At 39.1% G+C, this 25910-nt stretch overlaps 1 protein-coding gene across 2 annotated transcripts in view; it reads left to right on the top strand.

Moving 5' to 3' along the window:
* LOC140542678 (kazrin-like) overlaps positions 1-25910 on the top strand; it is a 264173-nt gene that overhangs the window by 226394 nt on the left and 11869 nt on the right. For both annotated transcript variants that reach the window (XM_072665519.1, XM_072665520.1), the window contains exon 6: positions 25722-25910. In XM_072665519.1, coding sequence (XP_072521620.1) covers positions 25722-25910 — 189 coding nt within the window. The remainder of the gene's footprint in view (positions 1-25721) is intronic.

Genomic DNA, 25910 nt, shown 5'->3' with positions numbered 1-25910 from the left:
GGTTTTAAGGGACATTGCAGCAAAAGTGTATCTAACGTAAATAAATGTTTTCACCATTAAAGGAATATCATATTCATATATTTTGTAAATATTCTGTACATAGGACAAACTATTGAGGCCATTAGTCAATGTTTCATGTTCAGGATGTTTAATGTGACTGCAGTTTGTTGGTGAGATGAGCTGAAGCTTTGGCATTTGTCATACAAAATTCCACTGAATCCGCTCTCAGCCACAAAGTCTTGTGAAGCAAGAATGTCTTCCTGTGCTTTAGAAGATGCCGCTGAATTGGCATGGATCTGCCCTGTGCCTGAGGCAACAGGCTAGAAACCCTGCTGGCGTTTAAAACTGACCCGTGTTGAATTAGTCTGTATTTACTTTAGTCCTACTGCATCTTCCCCACACCCCTCTAAGTCAACAGTGCAAAGCCTTACGCACCTTATCCAAAGAAATACTCGTTTCACTCAAATGTATAGTTTTCCCCCGTTTTTCAATTTGTCGTTGATTTTTCATTGGTATTCTTTTGTGAAATGCTTTTAACCAGAAAACATTTAAAATATTTTGTATAAGACTGTTATGCATGTTATGTAAAGTGTTTTAGCATAAGGTTCTGTTCCTATTAGCATAATGGCTGGTATTAATGAGTATTTAGGCACATTATACAAATTTTATTTTATTATGTAACTCATTTTTTTGCATTTTCTCTGTCTCAGCATTCTCAGTAAGGCAGTATTCTCCATTACACCACATGTAGTCAATCATCCAAGACATGCTTGGTGTCTGAAGTTTGGGTCTTTACTATTGCATTGGAGCAATGGGACTAATGTTGCTAACACATCATCGAAGACTATTGCCCACCAGATAGCGTTGGTTGTATGCCTAAAGCATCACACAATTGCACCACTTTATAACAACTTTAACTCCAGCCTATTCCACATTAACGCTAAAATGTTTGGTTACATATTCTGTGAAAGGATTGAGTCACTGTTGGCTGGTGGAGGTAATGCCACCTGCATGTCATGAAAATCTGTGTGCTTTAGAGGTTGTAGATTCATGTATGTTGCAGTAGATGCAAGATTTAGGGTGCGGGAGTGTTTATATGCAGCAGGATTCATTCTGATTGGATGTTAACCTTGAAAATCGTCCCTTGTGTGTCCCTCTTCTGTTTGCTTCAGGGTGATGTAGAGTAGCAACAAACACAAGTGTGTTTGTGTTCTCTTACCTTCCTTCCTCATGCTGGTGAACTATATCTGTGTGTGTGTGTGTGTGTTCTCCCCACATGGAAAAATGCTTTTTTCCTCAAAACCTGTCACTTTTTGAGGAAGTTATATAGGTCAAAGCTGCTTTGTTGGTTGCTGAGGTTAAGGAAAGGCTTGAGTTAGGTGCAGCACAACTGCATTTGCGTGCACTCATACATAAGAGGGATGGTAACATCATTTAAACACATCAAGTGTTTCTCATTAGAATTGTATTGTAGTAGCTTGTGGGTGTGTTTGTAGTTTGGTTGTTTTAAAGAAGATTAGTGTATCTGCCTCATGCCTTACATCCACTGTTGTTTCTGCTACACAAGGGTATTGTGTTTTGTATGGTTTGGTTTGGTTGTTTGTTTGTTCTTGCTTAGCTTTGGGTGCTCATTCGTACTGACCGTGGTCAGTTAAAACATATTGGTTGGTTTAACAGCTTGATCTGCCATCTTATTATGAAACTGTTATTATAATATAGAACACATAATTATTCACTAACTGCTATGATATATTCAGTAACTGCTATGAATTATTCAGTCTCTACTATCATATATTCATTGTCTAATAAACATTATTAAGGCACATCTGTAATGTTCAATACCTGTTATGAATTATTCTATATATGTCTACCATCAATTGTTCAGTAATTTATCAACTGTTATGAATTTTCCATGAACTGATATAAATTGTTTAGTAGCAACTGTCATCTGTCATTTCTGTCGAATAGAGGGAAGAAATAAGGTTTGGACCTGCTTTTGGGGTTAGATGTAGATGTTTAAAATCAACTTCTTGCTGTCTTTAGAGTCAAAGCAAAAGTCAATGGTTGTGCCATCACTGTCATTCCAAACTTCCAAAACCTTCCAACCTTTTAACATCATTTTTAAATACTCAATTTAAAAGTGTGTGTGGAGCTTACATGCTTGTTAAATCCCTATCTACAATGTGCTGCATTACATCATAGCAGCTGAATCCACTGGGATTTCACAGTCAGACAACTACTCCTGTGTGTGTGTGTGTGTGTGTGTGTGTGTGTGTGTGTGTGTGTGTGTGTGTGTGTGTGTGTTATGTAACAAGGGCCACCCATAAATACGGCTCAGTTTGGGACGACAATTCAAGAGGATTTTAGTGCTGACAGGCTGCACTGCGGTACCACAGCTCTTCCCTTTTTTGTTTTTTTGTGTTAGTTTTATTTGCTAAGTTGTATCCATCAATCAAGGTCAGTATGTACCATAACATAAGATACATTGAGTGGGCTACAAGATATTAAATGTGAAATATCAAATATTTAAAAATATAAAAAATGTGTGTGTGTGTATATATATATATATATATATATATATATATATATATATATATATATAAAATATATAATATATATAGTGCTGAAAAAAAGTATTTAGTCAGTCACCAATTGTGCAAGTTCTCCCACTTAAAAAAATGAGAGAGGCCTGTAAGACAGAATGAGAAAAAAAAATCTAAAGAATTTATTTGCAAATAATGGTGGAAAATAAGTATTTGGTCACCTACAAACAAGCAAGATTTCTGGCTGTCACAGACCTGTAGCTTCTTTAAGAGGCTTCTCTGTCCTCCACTCATTACCTGTATTAATGGCACCTGTTTGAACTCGTTAACAGTATAAAAGACACCTGCCCACAACCTCAAACAGTCACACTCCAAACTCCACTATGGTGAAGACCAAAGAGCTGTCGAAGGACACCAGAAACAAAATTGTAGACCTGCACCAGGCTGGGAAGAGTGAATCTGCAATTGGCAAGCAGCTTGGTGTGAAGAAATCTACTGTGGGAGCAATAATCAGAAAATGGGAGACCTACAAGACCACTGCTAATCTCCCTCGATCAGGGGCTCCACGCAAGATCTCAGCCCGTGGAGTCAAAATGATCACAAGAACAGTGAGCAAAAATCCCAGAACCACACGGGGGGACCTAGTGAATGACCTGCAGAAAGCTGGGACCAACGTTACAAAGGCTACCGTCAGTAACACAATACGCCAGTGCCAGACATGTTCCCCTGCTTAAGCCAGTACATATCCGGGCGCGTCTGAAGTTTGCTAGAGAGCATTTGGATGTTCCGAAGGAGTATTGGGAGAATGTCTTATGGTCAGATGAAACCAAAGTAGAAACTCGTTGTGTTTGGAGGAGAGTGAATGCTGAGTTGCATCCAAAGAACACCATACCAACTGTGAAGCATGGGGGTGGCAACATCATGCTTTGGGGCTGTTTCTCTGCAAAGGGACTACGGCGACTGGTCAGTGTACATGAAAGAATGAATGGGGCCATGTATTGTGAGATTTTGAGCGCAAACCTCCTTCCATCAGCAAGGGCATTGAAGATGAAACGTGGCTGGGTCTTTCAGCATGACAATGATCCCAAGCACACTGCCAGGGCAACAAAGGAGTGGCTTCGTAAGAAGCATTTCAAGGTCCTTGAGTGGCCTAGCCAGATCTCAACCCCATAGAAAACCTTTGGAGGAAGTTGAAAGTCTGTGTTGCCCGCCGACAGCCCCAAAACATCACTGCTCTAGAGGAGATCTGCATGGAGGAATGGGCCAACATACCAGCAACGGTGTGTGCCAACCTTGTAAAGACTTAAAGAAAACGTTTGACCTCTGTTATTGCCAACAAAGGATATATAACAAAGTATTGAGATGAACTTTAGCTGAATAAACCCAGTTTACCCAGGTAAATGTATTGTTACCACGTGAAGTAGTTTATTTGTTTTTCTCTTTTTACAGTGCTCCTTCAAAAAACAACTACCTATGTTGTTAGCAACAGGCATCTCCGTCTGGTATAGAATATATTCTAGATAGAGGATACAGAATAAAGTGAGTTGATTCTCATAGTTTTATTTGTGTAATGCCAGAAAAAAAGCTTTTTGTTTATGTAGCTCAGCCTAATGTATTATGTTCATTTTAGAAAATGTGAAGAATTGTAATGGTGCAGACAATATGAAGACAATTCATTTCAGACTCCGGAATTAAAACCGGAAAAACAATCTCCCACGTCCAGTCAAATTTCCCTACCGTCAGGCTCCAGCTCTGCCAAAATGAAAATGTATTTGCAATCCTGTTTGCAATTGCATTTTCACAGTCAATAAGCCACTCCTGTCAATCAACCACTGTGGGTGGGATGCATAACTACGGGTTTCTAGAGTTGACGTGGGCTCTTATGCTGCTGGACACAAACATAGACACTTTGCATTTGAATTGGAATTCTGTCCTAAATTATTTGCACTAACATAGAAAATGCATTTGCAAAAACACAAATTAGCATTTTTAAATTTGCATTCAAATTTATTGTGTATCTCCCTCTGGCCTTCCTCAAATACATTTTTGGCAGTGATTAAACTCACTCACATCAAATGTATTGTTTGCTTGTTTTTTTGCACTTATCAAACCAGCCTTTCTGCCTTTCTCTATGTTCATGTGCTCCTATTTTTGATTTGGTTTCTATCTCCACCCTAGCTCTGCCCTTTGTTCTGCCCCTCACTTGTCTTGCCTCTAGTCCACCCTCAAAGTTATCTGTCTCAGCTGTCTCCCTCAGTTTTCTCTAGTCCTTTGTTATGCATTGTCCTTCCAATTTCATGTTCTTTGTTGCATGTCCCAGTGTTCGATTCTGTTTATCGCTCTGTGTGGATTCCTGCTGTTCTAGTTTTCTAGTGTTTATAGTTCCTAGCTTGTTTTCTATCACTCACACAGGCAGTATATGTATAGTAGACATGCACACATACAAGGCTGGGCAAAGTATGACACATAGGTACTTAAGTAGATGTACTCTTGTTAAAATAAGGCATGAGTGCAACTACAACTATATTTTCTACATGTGTCTTCTTTTACAAAGTACAGAATGACTTGCTTCTGGATGTAGGTTATGTAGTGAAACAATGTACAAATATCATCTCATGTATTATATTATTTTAATGAATAATTATATTCCATCATTAAAAAACATAGACTGACTTTAAGCACAAAGTACACTACTTAATAAAGGGAACACTCAAATAACACATCCTAGATCTGAATGAATGAAATATTCTCATTGAATACTTTGTTCTGTACAAAGTTGAATGTGCTGATAACAAAATCACACAAAAATCATCAATAAAAATCAAATTTATTAACCAATGGAGGCCTGGATTTGGTGTCAAACACAAAATTAAAGTGGAAAAACACACTACAGGCTGATCCAACTTTGATGTAATGTCCTTAAAACAAGTCAAAATGAGGCTCAATATTGTGTGTGGCCTCCACGTGTCTGTATGACCTCCCTACAACGCCTGGGCATGCTCCTGATGAGGATCTCCTCCCAGACCTGGACTAAAGCATCCGCCAACTCCTGGACAGTCTGTGGTGCAACGTGACGTTGGTGGATGGAGCGAGACATGATGTCCCAGATGTGCTCAATCGGATTCAGGTCTGGGGAACGAGCTGGACAGTCCATAGCTTCAATGCCTTCATCTTGCAGAACTGCTGACACACTCCAGCCACATGAGGTCTAGCATTGTCCTGCATTAGGAGGAACCCAGGGCCAACCGCACCAGCATATGATCTCACAAGGGGTCTGAGCATCTCGGTACCTAATGGCAGTCAGGCTACCTCTGGCGAGCACATGGAGGGCTGTGCGGCCCTCCAAAGAAATGCCCCCCCATACCATTACTGACCCAAACCGGTCATGCTGAAGGATGTTGCAGGCAGCAGATCGCTCTCCATGGCGTCTCCAGACTCCGTCATGTCTGTCACATGTGCTCAGTGTGAACCTGCTTTCATCTGTGAAGAGCACAGGGCACCAGAATCCTGGTGTTCTCTGGCAAATGCCAAGCATCCTGCACGGTGTTGGGCTGTGAGCACAACCCCCATCTGTGGACGTCGGGCCCTCATACCATCCTCATGGAGTCGGTTTCTAACCGTTTGTGCAGACACATGCACATTTGTGGCCTGCTGGAGGTCATTTTGCAAGGCTCTGGCAGTGCTCCTCCTGTTCCTCCTTGCACAAAGGTGGAGGTAGCGGTCCTGCTGCTGGGTTGTTGCCCTCCTACGGCCTCCTCCACGTCTCCTGGTGTACTGACAGACACAGCAAACCTTCTTGCCACAGCTCGCATTGATGTGCCATCCTGGATGAGCTGCACTACCTGAGTCACTTGTGTGGGTTGTAGAGTCTATCTCATGCTACCACGAGTGTGAAAGCACCACCAACATTCAGAAGTGATCAAAACATCAGCCAGAAAGCATAGGTAATGAGAAGTGGTCTGTGGTCCCCACCTGCAGAACCACTCCTTTATTGAGTGTGTCTTGCTAATTGCCAATAATTTCCACCTGTTGTCTATTCCATTTGCACAACAGCATGTGAAATTGATTGTCAATCAGTGTTGCTTCCTAAGTGGACAGATTGATTTCACAGAAGTTTGATTAACTTGGAGTTACATTGTGTTGTTTAAGTGTTCCCTTTATTTTTTTTGAGCAGTGTATTTTACTTCTGATACTCCAGTATGTTAAGTTGAATACTTAATAGTAATTTCACCAAGAGTTTACTCAAGTACAGACGTTTTGTACTCGTCCACTGTTGCATATGTAGATGCAACCTCACTGAGCTGCATTCTATAGATATAAACTACCAGTCAGAAGTTTTAGAACAGACGTTTTTTCAGTAGTTCACTGGTAGTGTTTTATGACCCAGGCAAGTCTGCTTTTCCTATTTTGTAATCTTAGCTATGGCTTACCAATACTGCCACTCCACCTATCAAACCTGCAGCTCCAAGTAGCTTCACAGTTAAAACCTTGCTCCACTGTTAAGCCAGACCACTTTCTGTCAGTTTTCTCAAGTTTCCAAGAGTGTTTTGATGGTGTAAAACTGTACTCATGACTCTCTGGTTTTATTTGCAATTTCTCCAAAGAGAAGAACTACTCTTGTGACAGTTATAATCTGTGTTTCTTTGCTAATTGCCCTTTTCTGGTCATAAGGATAGCAACCCAGATTGCAGTGTTGACTAAATACAGTATGAAGCACAGTTTTAACACAGTTTTTTTTACAGACAGGGGTTTGTAAGTAATCAGTAAACCTTTTGGACATCTGGATTTTTGAAGCTTCATTTACTTTCATTGCAACAAACCAGCTGTAAAGTATTATTCAGTGACTTGTTCCCTGAAAAGGGGAGCCCCTTTTGATACAATTTAGAATATTCTCCAGTTTTTGATTAGGTTTGCCTCCCCCTGTAGTTTACTCCTTGACTTTGTACTATTTGAAGTCATTGGGTTTAGTATCATGATGGGTTATTATTTGAAATGCTTAGAAAAAATGGGGGTTCTAAAACTTTTGGATGGTAATGTACACACATGCTGTAACACACGCATGCAACATATGCACTATATCAAAAGAAAGGTCTGCAATGCTTGCTGCAGTTCATAACACACCATCACTGATTAAGTGCATTTGGGGTATGGGAAAACAGCACAAACAACAGATTTTTTCCAAACTAACACTTTATGGGCATCCTCTGTGTGTGCTGTTTGTAAATCACGCACTGTTGTGAGTTCCCTGCCGGTCGCACATGTCCTTTATTTATTCTCCATTTTCTCAGCCATGTCCTCCACCGTTTCAGAAAAAAGAAACCATGCCACATTTTCTTTAGCAGCCCACAGAAGACTGTGCCCACGGAAGACTGTGTTCTGCCCCCAATCCCTCAGCATTGTGTGGAGCAGTGTAATGCGTTTTCATGGCTGCGTGTGTGTGTGCTGGAATAAACCGCTGCGTGTCAGTGTATTGGCCCCCCGCCGCCCACATGCTCTCCCTCACTCTAATGCTGTCTGTACAGCCTCTCTGATGGGAAGCGCTCATTGACTGCTGTTCTGCTGTTATGTGTACTGGGTATATGTGGAGATTTTTAACAGTGAACACTGGCTGATGTTTCTCTCTGAAGTGGGACATCATATTTGGGTCAGGCTGCTGAAAGTGGGCTCATATTTCACCCAGATTAATCCAGATTAATGAAGCGGTCTCAGGAGGATCACATATTCACTTTCCAAACCGAAAGGAGTATGAGCTAGCTTAATGTTCAACGCTTAGGTGTGGGCGTTGAAATGACTAATTCAGTGTTTTCAGAGGAAAAAATAATGAATTGGTGTCAAAACTCATTTCAACAGTTTTCCCCAAAAACTGCCAACAAAGTACATTCAGAGGTGACCTGTATTTGCTCCACCCACAAATGTAGCTACATTCCGCATCTCTCTTTACCTGATGTGTAAATATCCTTACTGCCACTTCACCTGTCAAACCTGCAGCTCCAAGTTTTCTCTTGACAGTTGAAATTGAGATTGAGTTTATACTTAAATTGACACAAGCTGTTGACTCTCAGAAACCTTCGTCTTGTGATGTCTTTTGATGGTTTAAGAAACTGTACTCATGGCTTACACTCTGACTTTGTAATTTCTCTAAAGGAAAGAGAAAGACTTTGCCTCCCCCCAAAAAAACATTCTTCCATTCATGCACTACCATTCACTGGCTCACCCTCTCATACACACAGCTACACACCAGAAATGGTGGGTTCACAACCATATACTGCTGCTTTTCCACTGGTTGATGTGGCACTGCAAAATACGCCTTCCAAGCCGACATCCATCAATTTGCTGTTGTTTTCACTGCCAAGTGAGTGTCGTGTCACTAACATTTTAGTGCAGTATAGCCATCATTACTTAATTAAACACAACCTGTCACTAAACGCATGCAGGTTAAAAGCAGTTTGGCTAAATAATGAATGATTATGGCTGTTGTGTGTTTATAGTTATGAAGTTGACCGCCCAGCACAGAGGCTATTGGAGCTACAGAAACCTTCCTACATTCACTACTACTGTTTTGCCACAGAAAAGGGGACCCGACCAGGGTACGGATAGTTCCAGATTCTAACAAGTACCTGTACCCCACAGAACCATGCTTAACAGAATGGCAGTCTGACCAAATGGGAATACACTGTACATAATACTGAACCAGTAGCAACATGTTTATGTATGCAGGGTTGATTCTGGAGCAATCTGAAAACCATGTCATTCTTTATAAAGAAAGATTGAGATAGAAGACCTTACAGTATATGATCTCAGCTTATGCTTGAACAACAAACTCACCTCATGTTTTAATGTTGCTAAAACTTTACCTGAGCTGAACTTTTTAAAACTTCTTGAAATCTTCTGACTGTGTTTTGAACATAGAAATGTTCTTGAGTACAAAAAAGCTGAAATTGCTTTTTTAAGACTGATTTAAACTGCTTAGCTTTAGACTTAGCTTAGAATTAGACTTAGAAGACTTAATGATTAAAACTGACATTCAGGTTGCATGGCCGTCAACAACATATGGAGTGATGTAGAGTAAAAGCGTTTTCGAAAAGGCTATGGAAAATGCATATCTGAGCCAGTATCTGCTAATGCCTATATCTGCTAAATCTGCTGAATGTCTATAAAGGTTCCAAAATGTTGCCCCTGCCAGTGCAAATGAACTGTAGGATTCAAGCTTTAAATCAGAAAAAAAAACTCAAATATTGATTTGAATGTTTATTTAGAGGGTTGGGCACTTCGAGGTTATGAGTAACTGGTCTTCTTAAAAGAATTTAATAATTCAATATACTTTGATACATTACTGACCTGATAATTAATTTCAGCTCCAATTAGCTTCAGTTAAATTAATCTCTCTTACAACACAGACTCTATATTGTGCTTTCTTGTATGCACATTAGCCAAGCAACTGAACTTGCAACTTACAAAACTTCTTACTACCTTATTAAAATGATGTGATGTCTTACTTATTTCTCTACTAAACATAACAAGCCTGCCATGTAAAGTAAACATAACTAAGTAACTAAAGAACTGTCAGATGTTTTAAAAATAAATTAAGTAGATCTTTGTTTTTGTTAATGTCAGTAATGCCTTTTACTGGGCATCATGTGTCACACAACTGCTGACCAGGGACATACTAAGAGTTTAATATGATTAAATATGATTAAGTTTGATTGGATGCAGTTTTGGTTATTTTAACAATAATGGTGTTCTGTGTCTTAGATCAGATTTACCTGATCAACTTGCCTTGTAATAAAAGCTAGCAGGTGAGAACTGTGCCAGTTTGAGCAGTCTAAATAGAGTTTATATTACGTATATATATCTTACATTGCAGTCAGCTCATTATAATCCACTGTTTGTTGTTGCTTATCGGTGACTTCTGTGCAAAATCTGTGCAACCTCGGGCAGTCACTAGTATTTAGCAAAGGGTCAATTAGTCCTATCTCTCTTGTTCTTGTCACCCTACCATTAATCCCCATAGTTCACTGTATTTTGGATCCAGTCTGGTTTATTGATGTTGCAGCAGTGGGTGATAACCCCCCCACCCAGGGCTCTGAAGGGTTGAGCTGATTTACACTGCAAATTATTCAGTCCAGCATAAGGGCCATTAGCCCTACGATCCGTCAGATGGAGAGTGACCCTCATCGGCATGATGCTGACCTCTGCTGTCTCCTGCGGCAACCATGAACGTTGTTCTTCTTTCATGTGCATCATATCTGTAATCATCAGAGGGAGACTGCATGCTGGCCTGCTAGATTATGCCCATACACACATTGATACACACTGATATCTGCCCTATACAGAAGTGTGTGTTTGGAGACACTGTGAGTGTTCTCTATGGAGCACAGATAGGCTGTAGCTGTAGGACAATGAAACCTGTCTAAGGTCAAAGCATGTAGTCTGCATATATGTACTAGTATATGCAATACACATTTTGCCACTCTTTAGTGTGTGATTGACATACGTATGTGAGTTTATACTGACATCCTTTATCTTAAGCCCTAAACCTTCAAAGACCTTCTAGTCCTTATTTCTGTAGATTAAATGCTCAAGCATTTTTCAGTGTGTTGAAAGTTGAATAATATGCATATGACACAGAGAATGAGGTAAATATAGGGTTACTGAGCAGTGCAACTGATAGTAAGACTCAACCCTATTGTCAACAGATCACCAATTCTATCCCCAGCGATGCCATCCATCCATGGCCGGGAGTCGCATACCCCTCATTTTCTCTGTGTGACTGATATGACTGAAGACTGATATGTCTTGGGGAACTACACTACACTATATCCTGGCTTCAAAGTGCGCAACATAGCGTAAAAGCCCTGGTTTTACAATATAGTTTGTAATTCGCTTCATTCTTTCTGAGTTGGGTGGAAGCTTTGACATTGTCTGCTTTGGTCCTGTCAACCAGAGCCAAAGTGCTTCCACATACTAGCTTTTAATGCAGAAGGTTTGATTGTGGGGTTTTGCATTTTGCATTCTGTCAACCTTATGTTATCATCTAAGATTTGGAAAGATGATTTGGATGATTTTCAACTTGATTTGTGAATCGATTCAGAATCGTACATGTTCTCATTGACATGCATTTAAGAATGAAAGTTTCCATGTGACCGTTCACATGCATAGAGAGAGTTAAGATCATTTGCAATGAATGACACTGTTAATGTATATTATATGCTACAGTTGTTGTTATCGTACAGTTCTTGAGTTCTGTGCTACAGTTTTTCATTAGATTTCAGCTAGCGTTCTGTAAAGCAACAGTTGCTATGAAAAAATGCACTTGTTATTATGGGTAGATCATTTGGCACCCCTGTGCTAATGGGAGAGAGAGAGGGATGGAGAGAAAGGTATAGAGAGACAAAAAGAAATGTGTACACGAGAATGTGAGTTAAGGCAAAAGATGTAAGAGGCTAAGGTAAAAGAGAGTGAGATTATAACCGCAAGAAAAGTGAAATGATAGAGAGATTGTGTGTGTGTCTGTTTGTGTGTTAGATCAGAGTACAGTCCATTTTTTTTCTCCCAAAGACCTCAGAAACACTGCACATTTCCCCCAAGGCCTGCATGTGTGTGTGTGTGTGTAATATCCTAGGAAAGCTTTACACTAACCCCAGAACAAATCTCTCTGAAGGATACTTGTACAGTGTGTGTTTGTGTGTATGCGTGGGAAGCTTGACACACTTGTGTGGTGTGTGTCGGCAGTCTGGGCTCAGAGAGTGTCTTTGATGAAACATTCTTTTTGTACTTTATCAAAAAGCCAGCATTCAGAAGCGGGTCTGAATGGACAGGGATTGGAATAATGCTGCGTAATGATAAAGATATTTTCTCTTTAGTGTTTCATACGCTCACCTACTCTCTGACACAAAGGACTCTTTTGTTTCCTGTTCTGTTTGAACACAGAGCATCCTGTTCGCTGAAAGTGAATTAAAGAGAAAGAGAGAGAAAAGCAAAAGCAACCAAAATCAACACATGGCTCAGCAAACACTCATTTTTAATGAGCAGCTTATTGAGCTTTTATTCTCTCTCTCTCTCTCTCTCTCTTGTCAGAGCTGTACTTTTGGGAAGGTAGCACTGGGGCTGGAAAAGTTTGTGGTAGCTAGAGGGTTAACCATTTACCTGTTAACCGACAGATAATCGTTTGATCCGTGCTTTCAGTCAAAACATTCATTGCATTTCATTTCCAGTGACCCATGACTGATATTTGGACAGACACATATGTAAATCTTTTAGGTTGGAGAGTGTTATTGAATTGAACACGTTTACTACCACGATTGTACCGCTGGACTGACCATCAGACTGCATAGTACATGTGTAGGACACCTGCATGTATTAATATGTTGGTATTTTTACTACAGACTGTTATTATTGTTGTTACTTCTGTTGGGCTGCATAGTGATAAACCTTAGACCACAAATATGATTTTTAGCTAGCAATTGCTGTAATTATTTACTCCTGTTAAAAAGCAACTGCAACTTCATGTTTATTGTTAGAAAAATATATATTCTGTATGGCAAGTGAGACCAGATCAGGCCATTTATGTGTGTTTAAACATAAGCAAAGTCTTTATAGGCAAGTCTGTTTCATTTTTGCAACGCCAATTCTAATTCCTGTCATATGAAACCAGGCTTCTATCTCTGTGAATTAGGAGAGGGCCAAATACTGGAACTGTCTAATTTTAAAATCCTATTTGAAATTACTGATAAAATCTGACAAAAGCCTCGTGAATAGCTTGTAGTGTTTGGCTCAAAAGGGCTCAACATTTTTTTCAGCCTGTTCCAGATACTGCATTCTTCATCGAGGGAAGGTCCTCAGCTCATTTTGTTGAGGGGCGGGACTTTATCTGTAAACCAACTCCATGTTGAGCGTTATGAGAACTCACATTCACCAGTGGCCTGTCTCCTCATTTTTCTTTGCTAAAAGTAAGCAGTGAGTGGTAAAATAATTAGTATGTTAACTTCATGTCTTCATGGGCCTACATTACATATGTAGTGCTTTGCAAAATAACATTTATGCAGAATTAAAAAGAACTTCCTACACCATGTTTCTCAGAAATCATATTTGCGAGATGCATATTGTATAGCTAACTTTATTTATAAACCTGATTGGGTAAAATGTTACATACGGTACTGATACAATATCAGATCAAATGAGAAAGGATTAGACGTTTTTACTTCATGCTGCTCCTGTGGAGAACTCTGTGTGAGTTTGAAAAATGCAGTTGTGTAGTTTAAATAAGTGGATACTTGTGGATACATTATGTCTGTGTGATTGATGGGATGGAGTGAGTGGATGTAAAACTCTTTCTGTGTATGTGGGACTAGTGAACGGGAATGTATTGGCTCTGCACGTCATGCAGTCACATTCTTGGGAGCTGAGTCCTCTCTCTGTTTGACACCTCCCCAAAGATGTTTACTAGTACATTTTGTTTTGCTAATTTTTTAAAACATCTGGCATCTCATGGCAGCTCATACTGGCATAGAAAACAGTCACATATCTCTGTATCCCTTTAATAACCGTTTACCCAGTGGTTATTTAATAATTATTAATTGAATTTGCTTGTGGTAATCAGCTGTACTATATATGTGACGGACCAAACGCTGGAGCATTGTGGACGCTAGAGCATGTATTTCACAGCAGAACAATGACTGCAATGATTGCTCTCACATTTCAGTGTCACTCTTAAAAGCTTCTTAGATTATGTGGAGGGCTGCCAGCACAGCCAGTCTGGCAATGGATTGTGGGAAAATACCAATAAGCAGCTGTGCCCATGTCAAGAGAAAACATACTCCTCATTTTTGCTTTGAGATCACTGGGAACAGTCCATCACAGCACTGTTCAACATTGCTTAGCTTAAACCCAGCAAACTCAGGCTGTCTTTCAATAGTGAAACTGTTACACAACCAATTGCAAGTTGCTTAAAAAACAACTGCTACAGAATATGACCGTTACATGAAGAAGTAATTGAGGCACATTTCTCTTGAAAAAAATATCTAGTTAATTAGTTAAACTAAGCTACATGATGCAGATCTGTGCTAGATGTGTAGCCTTTTCACACATGCAAATCAAATCTTCATATTACTTCATATAACATTCAGGTATTCTAACAAAATGGGTTGTAGATAACATTTGTGTTTGCCAGTGTTCTGTACAGCCTGTCCAACAGTGGAGTAATGGAGATAATTACAGAGCAATTATTATTTTGCATGTCTAATCCCAGTTGTGAATAGCTGTAATTTTAGCAGTGTTCACTGTTGTTCTACAGCGGTGAAGTGGTTACTAGTTCAATGTACTCAGTTTAATGTAAAATGAATATTTATTAATACATACTGTACCATCCATCCAAGTCCATATAGTCCACAATGTTCACTAAAAAATAAATTAATAAATTCCACCTATTCAACTTGTATCAGTTTAGCTCCACCCATTCATGGGGATGTTACAAGGAGTGTTTTAGCCTGGACTGATTTAAATGAGGTACAATACAGGGCAGCCAATCAGAATAGAGGTTATAACATACACTATGTGGACAAACGTATTGAGACACCTGCTCATTCATTGTTTCTTACAATATCAATGGTATAAAAATACTAGATGTTGAAGCATTGTTGTGAGAAGTAAGGATTTGTTTGCGACAAGAGCATTAGTGATGTCAGGATGATCACCACCCACCTCATCCCCAACTCTTCAAACCATCCCAAAAGTAGTGGATGGAGCACCATCATTCCAGAGAACTCAGTTCTACTGCTGCACAGCTCAGTGCTAGGGGACTTTATTCCTCTCTAGCCCATACCTGGCATTAGGCATGGTGTCAGTTGTGGTATGTTTATCTGCTCCAGAGAGTGTGTTTTTTTCCTTGTCCTAAACGGTCATGAATTGTGCAGACATATCCAGTCAGTAAAACCCACATCATGGATGTACGTAAATCCAAAAAGGATAAGGGTGCGATAAGTCATGTCTCCATGATTGTTCAGATATGATCTTGTACACACAGCATGATCCAGTGTCGGATATTCCTGTTCTCTCTGTTTTTCAGTGACCAAGCTCTGAATGGTCAGATGACTATTTAATAAGTTTGTACAAATAGTGAGTGGACTTGGGAAAAGTTTGTTATTAAATTTTTTAAATGTAGTCTTTTCAGATCAGTTGACTTGCTGAGTTTAGCATTTTAGCACACAGCTTATCCACCTATGAAGCTACACTGGGTTTTATCTCTTATCCCAGAATGCCATCCAGATACTGTCAGGACAAAAAGGTCAAACTGAGTGTATGAGACGCTTTTGGATTCGCTTCCAGTTCATTCGGGGCATTGGGTTTACAAAGCTTTCGTTCTCGTTGTGAGTCAGGGTAGGAGTTTTTTTGTTTTTTTTGGCATGCTGGACTAGGACATTTATGCAAAAATACATAATGAAATATTCAATATAACATTTTACTTCAAAGATGCTATCTACCTATTTTGTTAATCTGTTTATGCATTTAGCTTTAGGGTCCTTCAGGACTGTAGAAAGATTTTTGCGCTTTTGTGTTTCCTCTGTTCTTCTTTCCTATATGATTGCGATAAGTGATTCCTCAAACAAGCCAGAGTTAGTGCAGATTATTTTCTCAGCAGCTCCCAGCCCAACAAAAGTCTTATTTAGTTGTGTCTGACCTAGAACCAGTGAAAAAGTTTTCATTTTATAAACATCTCCATCAAAAGGGAACAATTGCACAATTTTATCATTACACATAATATATCATATAATACATACACTTTTGGCTTTATAAAGAACTATTTTTAAAAGAGATACATGTGTAAAGAACTCTTTAAATGTTTTAAAGATGTTACTGTTAAGATTTCACTTCAAAGGTTCGTTATTTCACTGCTCTTTTACAAAAATGTTTCTTCCATAGATTTGTAAAAAGATGTTGATGTGATGTTTTTTCACACTAACACATCATACAGTATTTCGGGACTGTTTCGCCTTAGAACTCCCTGAATGTGCCTCTCATTTTAGACCTAAACCTTCTTAAAACATAATAAAAACTTTAAACATTAAACTCTTCAGATATCTGATTCCCATCACCACCACTCCTCAAAAATTCTGACGTAGTAAGTTTCTCTAGAAAGGACTATTGCATTAATTGGAAAAAAGTGTATACAGGTTGTTTCTACTTTATTGTTATTACTTTATTTGTTTCATCTACAGTTTGTCCAGTAGGTTGAGAGCAGCGGGCAAAGCACTGTGTGAAGTGTTTTATTAGTGTGAAAGTGACAGTGATTTACATTGACCTTACATTAGATTTATAAAAAGTTATTTTATGGGCATTTTTGTTTGTTTTGTGTGGGTCTAAAATGTTGGGAATATTTTAGCTCCTGGTTATTTCTGACACAGTTGCTAGTGCATTATTTAACAGCATCACTTTAGCCCTGAGATTTGCTTTGGGCTTTTCTTACATAACTAGAAAGGTTTGTAAAAGAGAGAAAAATTAAATCCAAATGTATTCCTATTTGCATTCGCTAATTATTCCTTTGAAGCCTTTCGTTTAGCAGAAGACGAGCAGATGATGAAAAGTAAACATTGTTCTGTATAAAAGACAAACCCTTGTCCTTTTATTCTTATACAAAATGTACCCCAGGTGTAGATTTATTTTCTGATTACATTTGCATTACCTCTTATGAAACACTGATTTAAAAAAAAAAAAAAAATTATTACAATTTGGTACTTGCTAACTGGCTAATGCAATTGAACAGCTTATACCCTCACCAATTAGCATCATTACTTGTTAGCTGTTTTGGACTGGTAGCTCCAGTGCTAATCTAAATAGAAATTCTGACACCAAGCCTTTCTTGGCTGAGCATCTATTTTTGGCAAAATAGATGATAATAATAATAACTATGTATGTTTGTTTTTTACTATTACACTGGCCTAGCTTGTATCATTCAAACATTACAGTCTTATGAATGACTGAATGCAGCAGAAAGGTGACTCAGCACTTTTTTGTTGCCCTGATGAGCCAGCGTCTTTATCTCGGGTGACTGCTGCCCTCAGGCCTTTGTGGATGAACGCTCAGTGTGACTCAGGCACCTGCAGCAGGTACAAACTGGTGTATGTACTTATTACAGTCCTGGCTTTCTTTGGGCATCAAATCCATGGTGATACAGCAGAAGTCAACTGACTGAATTTGTAGTTGTCATTATCTTGACATTCGGATATAGAAACTTGCTGGAAATGTGTTTGGCAAAAAAAAAATCATTTCCCTCTTTCCTCAAACATAATCTGTCAGCAAAGACAAATTTTGCTTTGGTTCTAAACAAGGTTAACATTGATTAAGGTTAACAAACACTAGAAGTCAGTAGTCTCCCTACTGCAAATACATGCCCTTACACTTCTCTAACCTAATTTAAACCACATCTAGATCTTCACTGAGGATACACAGACTTGAGGATGTGATTTATGGTGCAGTATAATTTTCTCTAAACTAAATAAACAAAACCTCACACTGACTGTCCCTAGCGTTCAGCTACACAGCCATACAAAGCCACACTTTGGATACTCTTGTATACCACATTTTGTCCCTAGCATAGATGAATAATATGACTTCATTATATGGAACTAACATACCATAACACCATAAAACACTGTTGTGACACTGTTGTTTATTTTTTTAAAAGAAAATCACACACAGGAACATCCAAAACAGGGCTGAAAAATGAACCATTTTTTTGATATTATATTTACACACCCCACATTCTCAAACACCCAGCCCATTAGTGAAACCCCTAGTTTAAATTTGATGTTGCAGATACTTGTTGAAACTGGAGAGTCTTGCAGATCGTAAGTAGGCATGCATCTGAGCAGTTTTACCCCAACCAAAGTCAAATGCTTCATATTTATGCATCAAAGAAAAACTTTAAATACTTTATTTGGCACCTTTATTGGAAATGTGGAATTTAGGCAGTATTGTCTATGGTTTCTATTGTTTCAGGACATAAGATATATTTGTTGTCTTAAGGGTGGCATATTGGTCCAGCAGGTACAGTTTGTGGTCCAGAACTTGAGGGACCTGAGGGTTTGTGGAGTTGTGGGTTTGATCTATCCTCCAGTCTTTGTCTGGGATAAAACTGGTGTATTCTCTGTGTTCACATGGGTTTCTACTGGGTATTCCAAGTTCTTCCCACACCCCAAAAAGGTTAATTGGTTGTGTTATATTGCCCCTCCATTAGAGTGAATTGGTGTGTCTGGCATCCTGCCCAGGGGGTGTTCCTGCCTTGAGCCCAGTGTTTCCAGCCCACCTTAGGAAGAAGCGCATAAGAAGATGAATGAATGAATGAATGGCTTGTTTAACACTGCTTACAACATGTGCTATTTTATAAGTTTGACTCTTCACTAAATGTGGAAAGAAATCTATATCAAAAGCAAAAACACCATGAATGCATCTGGGTTCAGGGTGACTCACCCGCTCTGTTGACTGGAATAGTACTGATAATTCTGGAGCGCTGTCCCTCACCCACAATTCAAGTATATTTCAGCTCCTTTTGCACTTTTCATCTGTGCTGGAACACTCAGTTCTGCAGAAATTCCTTTTATTCGGCTGGCATTGTAAACAGGTTTCTTCTCTTCTTTCAGTACGGGGAGATTTTTGCGGCTTTGTCTTGCTTTGATTTTCTCAGCAGTACGAGGCTGGGAAGCAAAGAGGGGTGCGATTACCCCGGCTCTGGAGATGATACGAGTGCAGCACAGATCGATGGAAAAGCGTGTTAGAGAGAATTATGGGGCGTGATTGCTTTTGCGTAAATCAGCTCAGAAGACACAAGTATACACACTCTCTCACTTTATTTTGAGTCTCCTCTGCAGTACTTCTGTACTTTATGAAGTTTTAGACAACAGCATCAGGACGTCACAAGATCAACTTTTTCTGGATGAGAATTCTTTAGGAAATGACTTTAACCACCATTTGATTTGATTATCTTTTAAGACTATCTAGCTTTCTCTATCTAACTTTCTAGCTGCTCAGATAGCTTAATGTTTGCTGTTAATCATGATTCAAATAATGACACTTGTCATTTAATGAATATTTAAAAGAAGTACTGCATAGAGTATCTGGCCTGAACCTGTAGATCAACTCTGTGTGAGCCAAAAGCACCTGGCAGCAGTGATGGTTAACAGCAGGATAAGTGTATTGTTTTTGCTGTTTTTACATTGAGAGAAAACAAGGAAAGGATGTCTGAAAGTTAGGGCAACCGCAGATCTTAATTAGCTTGTTACGATTATTGCTTTTTTGCAGTCATGACTAGGACAGGGGATGCAAATTACAAGCTTTTTGTATATTTGCACATACCAAACCAACCTATTGTCTTAGTAAGGAATTGGACCTCCATGAGCCAACAGAACAGCTTTAAATAGAATAGAATTGACATAGATTCTTGCATAGTCTCTGAAAATATACTGGAAGGCTGGAACACCATTCTTCCAAAAGATATAGACATGTCAGTCCAGCACTAGAGAAGAAGAGAAGAGAGAGAAGAGTTTGCACCCATGCCATTTGGAGGATTTCTGTCCTGCTAATGTCCACCAGATAAAACTGTCAATGTCAGTACAAACAGCCCCTGTGTTTTTTTTTCAAACCTGCCTCTGCAAAATTGTAGGCTTTCGCAGAATTGACAGTTTTGACCCCCTAACTACCACTAGCACTACCTACAAAGTCTTTAGGTGTCTAGGGAACTGTTCGTTTTAACAGAAAGGAAAAAACAAAGGACATGCAAATTATGGAATCAAGTGTTCTACTACATATCACTGCCAGATGGGTTCATGACTCTGTGCACATCCAGGTAAGCTCAGTTTTTCAGACTCTCAGGTTTAAGCTAGATTTTAAAGTCTGCACACAGTATGCAGAGATTTTCAAGGTGAATGTCTTGCCTTGTGGTTTGGTGGTCTAAATTATTTTCATAATCAAAGAAATACTAGATGTGTCCTACTTCAATGTCTTAATTGATCATTCAGAATAATTATATATTACAAACATTATAGTTAACATGTACAATGTTTGTTTGTTTTCTAAATGTATTCAGTAGTAACAGCATTCAAATCTATTTGTTAAATATGTTTTAAGAAGTGTTATTACTTGTATTCAGCCATAAACAATGGTACATTGTGTTACATTAATCTGTTAGTAATTATAATGTTACATAATTCACAAAAAATGTTACACTCTTACTTTGTTGAGGTTTACTGACAAGAAGGCAGTGCTGCCAGGTTGTACAGTCAATGTGGCTCCAGTTCCATGGGTCTTTGGTCGTTCAAGTTGGTAAATGTTAGTGAGTCAAAAATGTTACACTCCTCCTAAATTACTTGTTCTACAAGAATCCTCGACTGTGTAGTGGCTTGTGTTTGCCCGGTCGCCCACTTTGTAAATTGAGCCTTGTGTTTGGCAGAATAATAAGTTTACAACACATTCAGGAAAGCCTCTGTCTGCCATGACTTCATCCTTTTGGTCCAGAAGATCAGTGATACCAGACAACCTTGTGATCTACATGTCTGAGACTGAACCAGTGAACAGCCTGGAGACACCGATGGCTCCAGCTATAATGAAGCCTTTGAATGTTGTGTAAAATTTGTATGTAGACAAAAAGCCTTGCTGCACAAAATGATGGCATATAGTGATTCAAACCAACAACTGTGTACAATCATGATAATCCTGCTGACACTGAAGGTTTACTTTAAACATGTCAGCCAAAACCTTCTCCTTTAAACCAAACTTGTCTTGAGCTATTTTCTGCACCTTGCTCCAACAAATGAGTTTGCTTGCAGATGGCTCAATAGATTCCCCCAAAAAGAGAAGTTGCTTGAAACCGTGAGGAATGTCTTTAAAGGTCCACAGTGTTCGGAACAAAATATGTTATACTGATATTTATTTCTTTATTTTTAAAATCTGAAATGCAGAACCTGCTGAGCCCAAAGCACTGTGGACCTTTAAAGACATTCCTCATGGTTTCAAGCAACTTCTCCTGTTAATGAAAATGAAAAAAAGAAAAGAACAAATTTGGTGCATCAGCCAAATAACACAAATAATTAACTGTGAAACACTATACATGGTCTCACACAGCCACGTTCCCTTTTCCTTTTTCCTCCGTCTCAGAGACATAATGCTGCTCCATCACCTCTAAATGGGTTGTGGGCCTTGAGCCTGCTATTCACAGACTCCCTAGCTCGTCGAGTCCAAACCAAAATAAAGCAGTACTGCCCCTGTTCTCGGCTATGTTTTGCTCTATGGTGTAGCATTGGTGCCTAAAGGGGTCGCACTGAGCACTACACACAAATGCACTGTTCCAGAACTGCTTAAATTAAATGCTGAAATATGTCTGTTTGTTTTAAACTGGTGCAAATCAGCACTTTTTACAACTGTTGTCGTCACAAAGCAGCTTTACATAATTAGTAATTAGTAAAAGACAAAGAAAAAACAGAAATAACATAAGACATGAAGGATCAAAGAAAAAAAAAAACCCAGTGAGCAAGCCAACAGTGTGCCATCTGTGATGCGTGTGGTTCAGAACTGAGCTGTGTGTTAACTAACGTTAGTAGCTAGCTAGCATATCTAGTAGCTAACATAAGAGAACAGTATATCTGTGTTAATGTCTGCATGTGTCATTTTATTTGTGATAATAATTGACTAACTTAGCACTAGCATTCAGATATCCTAGACTAGACGGCGTGTGGGAATGTATTTTGGATGAGGTTGTGGAAAGAACAACCTGTAGTTTTTGTAGAAAAAAATATGTAGAATTTTAAAACAACTAGCTAGTTAACACAGCTAAGCTTTGGCGAACTTCCACTTGCAACTCAACACTGATTAAGGCAGGTGTACAATGTTTTAGGCATGCAGTTTTCTTCAGGGTAGCTGTACACACTGTACTTTTATTCATTTTTCTATTTGAGGTCAGTTAGCAACTTGAGGCGATCTGAGGTGTGATGATTTATGTATGCACACTGCTAATTGGTGCTATATCCGCTTCCTCTGTGTGTTCTCTACATTAACCATGTAGCTCCACACAAAACGTATCTTATCTTGCCAACGTGACTACATATTGGGGAAATAGTGTATGTTTGATTTTTTGCTGAACAGTGGCCTTCTAGGAATTCTCCAGCTTGGTTTGCAGTTAATGAGCCAGCAAACGCTGAAGTAGATATAACTCAGCTCTTCTGTTTTTTTTTTTTTGCCTTAATAAGCTGACAGATTCATTGGAACAGATTTCTGAGTGTGTGGCGCTCACACAAAGCTCTGGACGGAAGATATTTGGGCCCACTGCCCCAAATAAGTCGTCTCCATGGTAAACAAATGAGTAAGCGGCTTTGGGCTGGAGGACGGCAGTGTGAGGGATAGCGCTTGCTTAAGGGGATGTTTCTACAGCAGACTATTGGAGGAGGAGGACAGTGACCAATGTGCAGTCCATCCACTGGCTTATCAGCCACTCCACAGGCCCATAGGCTGTCAACAGAAGAAGCATAAGAGTGTGTTCTCTCTCTTACTTTCTTTTTGTCTCTTCTCTCCTAACCCTCTCGCCCCTTCCACTGTTTTACCACGCAACCTGTTTTTCTCTCTATCTCTCTTTTTCTTTCCTTCTCTCTCACTACATTCTTCTTCATCTCTCTACCCACTCTTTCACTTTCTCTCACTCTCATATTTCTAGCAACTTGGTGGGATAGGCTTCAGTTTATACTGCCACAGCTGCAAAGTGATTTCAGTTTCATGTTAATCTGGAATTACTCTTATAATGTCAGGATTTTCTTTCTGAAGGATCCATTTCATGGGCAGATTAATTCTTCTCACCGTTTTGAAATAAGGGAGTTTGAGCCAATCAGAAAACAGGCCATTTAGAAATAGATGTATTTTAGCCACTAGAGTCACAGAAAGCTCTAATGAAAGTCTTTCCCCCATTCAGCATTTATGAATTTGTTGATTAAAAATGTGTTGATTTTGTTTTATGCTTTTTGGAATATGACGTTCACCAAGTGCTTCAGTCCACAGAAATGTTCTGTTAACTGCTCTGATGCAAACCAAAAGCTCATCTGATTTCTGACTATTCCACACACAGCACGCAGTGATCACAGCCCGTTTTTGTTTTTTTCTCAATGGCTTCTCTTGCTCCTCTTCAAGAACATTGATTTCTCTACAGTTGTTTGTAATGCTTAGTGCATTCTGCATCTGTAGACTTACTCTCTGCAATTCAGTTGCTCTACTCTTACAACAGCTGGGCTTAAAAGATATTTTTGCACCATATTACGATGAATGGATTTGAGTGGATTAAAATAAATAAATATGCCAAGTAATTAATTAAGAAAAGCATTTGCATGCAAGCTTTTAAAATGCCTGGTGAAAGTGGCTTTAATTGAATTTGCAGTCACACAGCACACAGTACAAGGCTGAGATATAGCATGTCTTCAGTCAGAACAAAAATTGTGCTCCCACTCATTAAAAAAGATGCACACACCGTTCTCTGTGCTTTTGTAAATATGCTGATATTCTGCAAATTACTTGTTGTTTATCTCACATGCCTGTAGCTGTGGTGTGTGTGAGGGAGTGATTGAGTGAGTGATTGAGTAAGGTAAACATGTTGTAATGTGTGTGTGTGTGTGTGTGTGTGTGTGTGTGTGTGTGTGTGTGTGTGTGTGTCTGTGTTTGTGTTTGTGTCTGCGAGATTGTTGTTTGGTAAGGCAAGCTAGTTTACAAGGTATGCTACTATGTATGTGTGTTTATGAGAATGTAAGCTAATGAGGATGCACTGTGTGTATGTAGTTAGTCAGGTAGTGATGCTCAGGAATGAATTATGGTCTTGCAAGGCCCCTGGAGCACTAGCATCTTTGGAGGCCAACCGACTTCCTCTAGTAACGCTTCATTGAGAAAGGGAGTAAGAGGCCCCTGGGCACTGACCCCTCTGGCCAGGATGATGCAGCATTACAGATGTGGGGAAGTGTCAGTGCAAGGTAGTTTTTAATGTTACGTGTACAGTATTTGGCAGCAGTGGTAATATAAAGTGCTATAATTCAAGTAATTACCAGCAAGTTGCATGATTGTTATGCAGTTTGAATCTGTAAAGTCAGGTAAGTAATAATTCTAGACCTACTATAATTAAAGAGTTAAAATGGAGCTTTACAGCATTTTTGATGAGCTAATTAAGATGAGAGGGAAAGTCTACATGACTAGTCTAATGCTAATGTGTATTCATTTGGCATTAACTGAAGTTTTTGTTTGTTTTTTGTGTTTTTGTTTGTTTTGGACCCATTTCATTTACATTTAACTAAAAGTAAAAACTTGGGTAATTTTGGGGGAATTATCATATGCCAGTGTAATCCTAAAAAAATCTTTTTAAAAAAAGAGTTTTTATAAAACTATTCTAGCTCAAGCCTTATTCAGAGTCACAGTAAGGTGTACAGCTGAAGGGTTAGAAATCTTGCCCAAATATAGCGATGAACTCTATCCTAAAAAGGTAATCGAACCCTCTGCTGCATGGTTGCTGCCATTACTGTGTACAGATATTCATGTAATAAGGCAAGTGAATTTTGCATTATGAAGTTTTGAACTGGTGTATTATGTCCTGTCTGTCTGTCTAGATAAATGGACAGATAAATAAATTGATAGATAGTTTGATTGATTTACCCTAAAAAGTTGTGTGCTAGTCTGAGTCACAAAAGCTTTAGCAGAAATAACAATAATGATGATGAAGGGAAACACCTGAGCACTATGTCTTTATTGCAGTGATTTTCACTCAGCCCTGGCTGTAGAAGGCTGCAATCTTACAGCTCACCAACTGCTGTTCATAATTACTGCTTTTACTAATTATGTGCCTCTCCTTTTTTCTTTTCTGCCTTTTACAATCTTCTCCTTCCCAATGTTTCTCATTGCTCTCGATTTGCTCCTTACATCTGCTGATGCTTATTATTGTTTATTTATTCGTTACTCTTATTATTCAATAACTGCTATGAAACTTAATGTGTAAGTTGTGTATGAGAGTGAGGAATTGAAATGTGGGTCAGCATATAGAACCTTAGAGATTAAGGGGTTAACACTGTTGGTTACTCTTGGTATATCTCCTAAGTAAATGTGCTGCATTGCCTATTCTTTTTATTACTTTTCAGACTTTTCCTGACTTCTTTGTCTCTCACTGTTTCTCTACAGTGCTGCTGAGGGAGGAAGTGGCTCAGTTGCAGGAGGAAGTGCACCTCCTGAGACAGATGAAGGAGATGCTGAGCAAAGACCTGGAAGAGTCTCAGGGCTGTTCGGCTAACACACTGTCAGCCACGGAGCTCCGGGTGCAGCTCGGAGAGAAAGAGCAGGAGCTGGACCGAGCCAAAGAGGCCTTACAAG

The sequence above is a fragment of the Salminus brasiliensis genome, chromosome 21 (genome assembly GCF_030463535.1).
Source record: "Salminus brasiliensis chromosome 21, fSalBra1.hap2, whole genome shotgun sequence".
Taxonomy (NCBI): Eukaryota; Metazoa; Chordata; class Actinopteri; order Characiformes; family Bryconidae; genus Salminus; species Salminus brasiliensis.
Note: the sequence above shows the minus strand (reverse complement) of the source record. Positions and strands in the feature narration are given on the sequence as shown.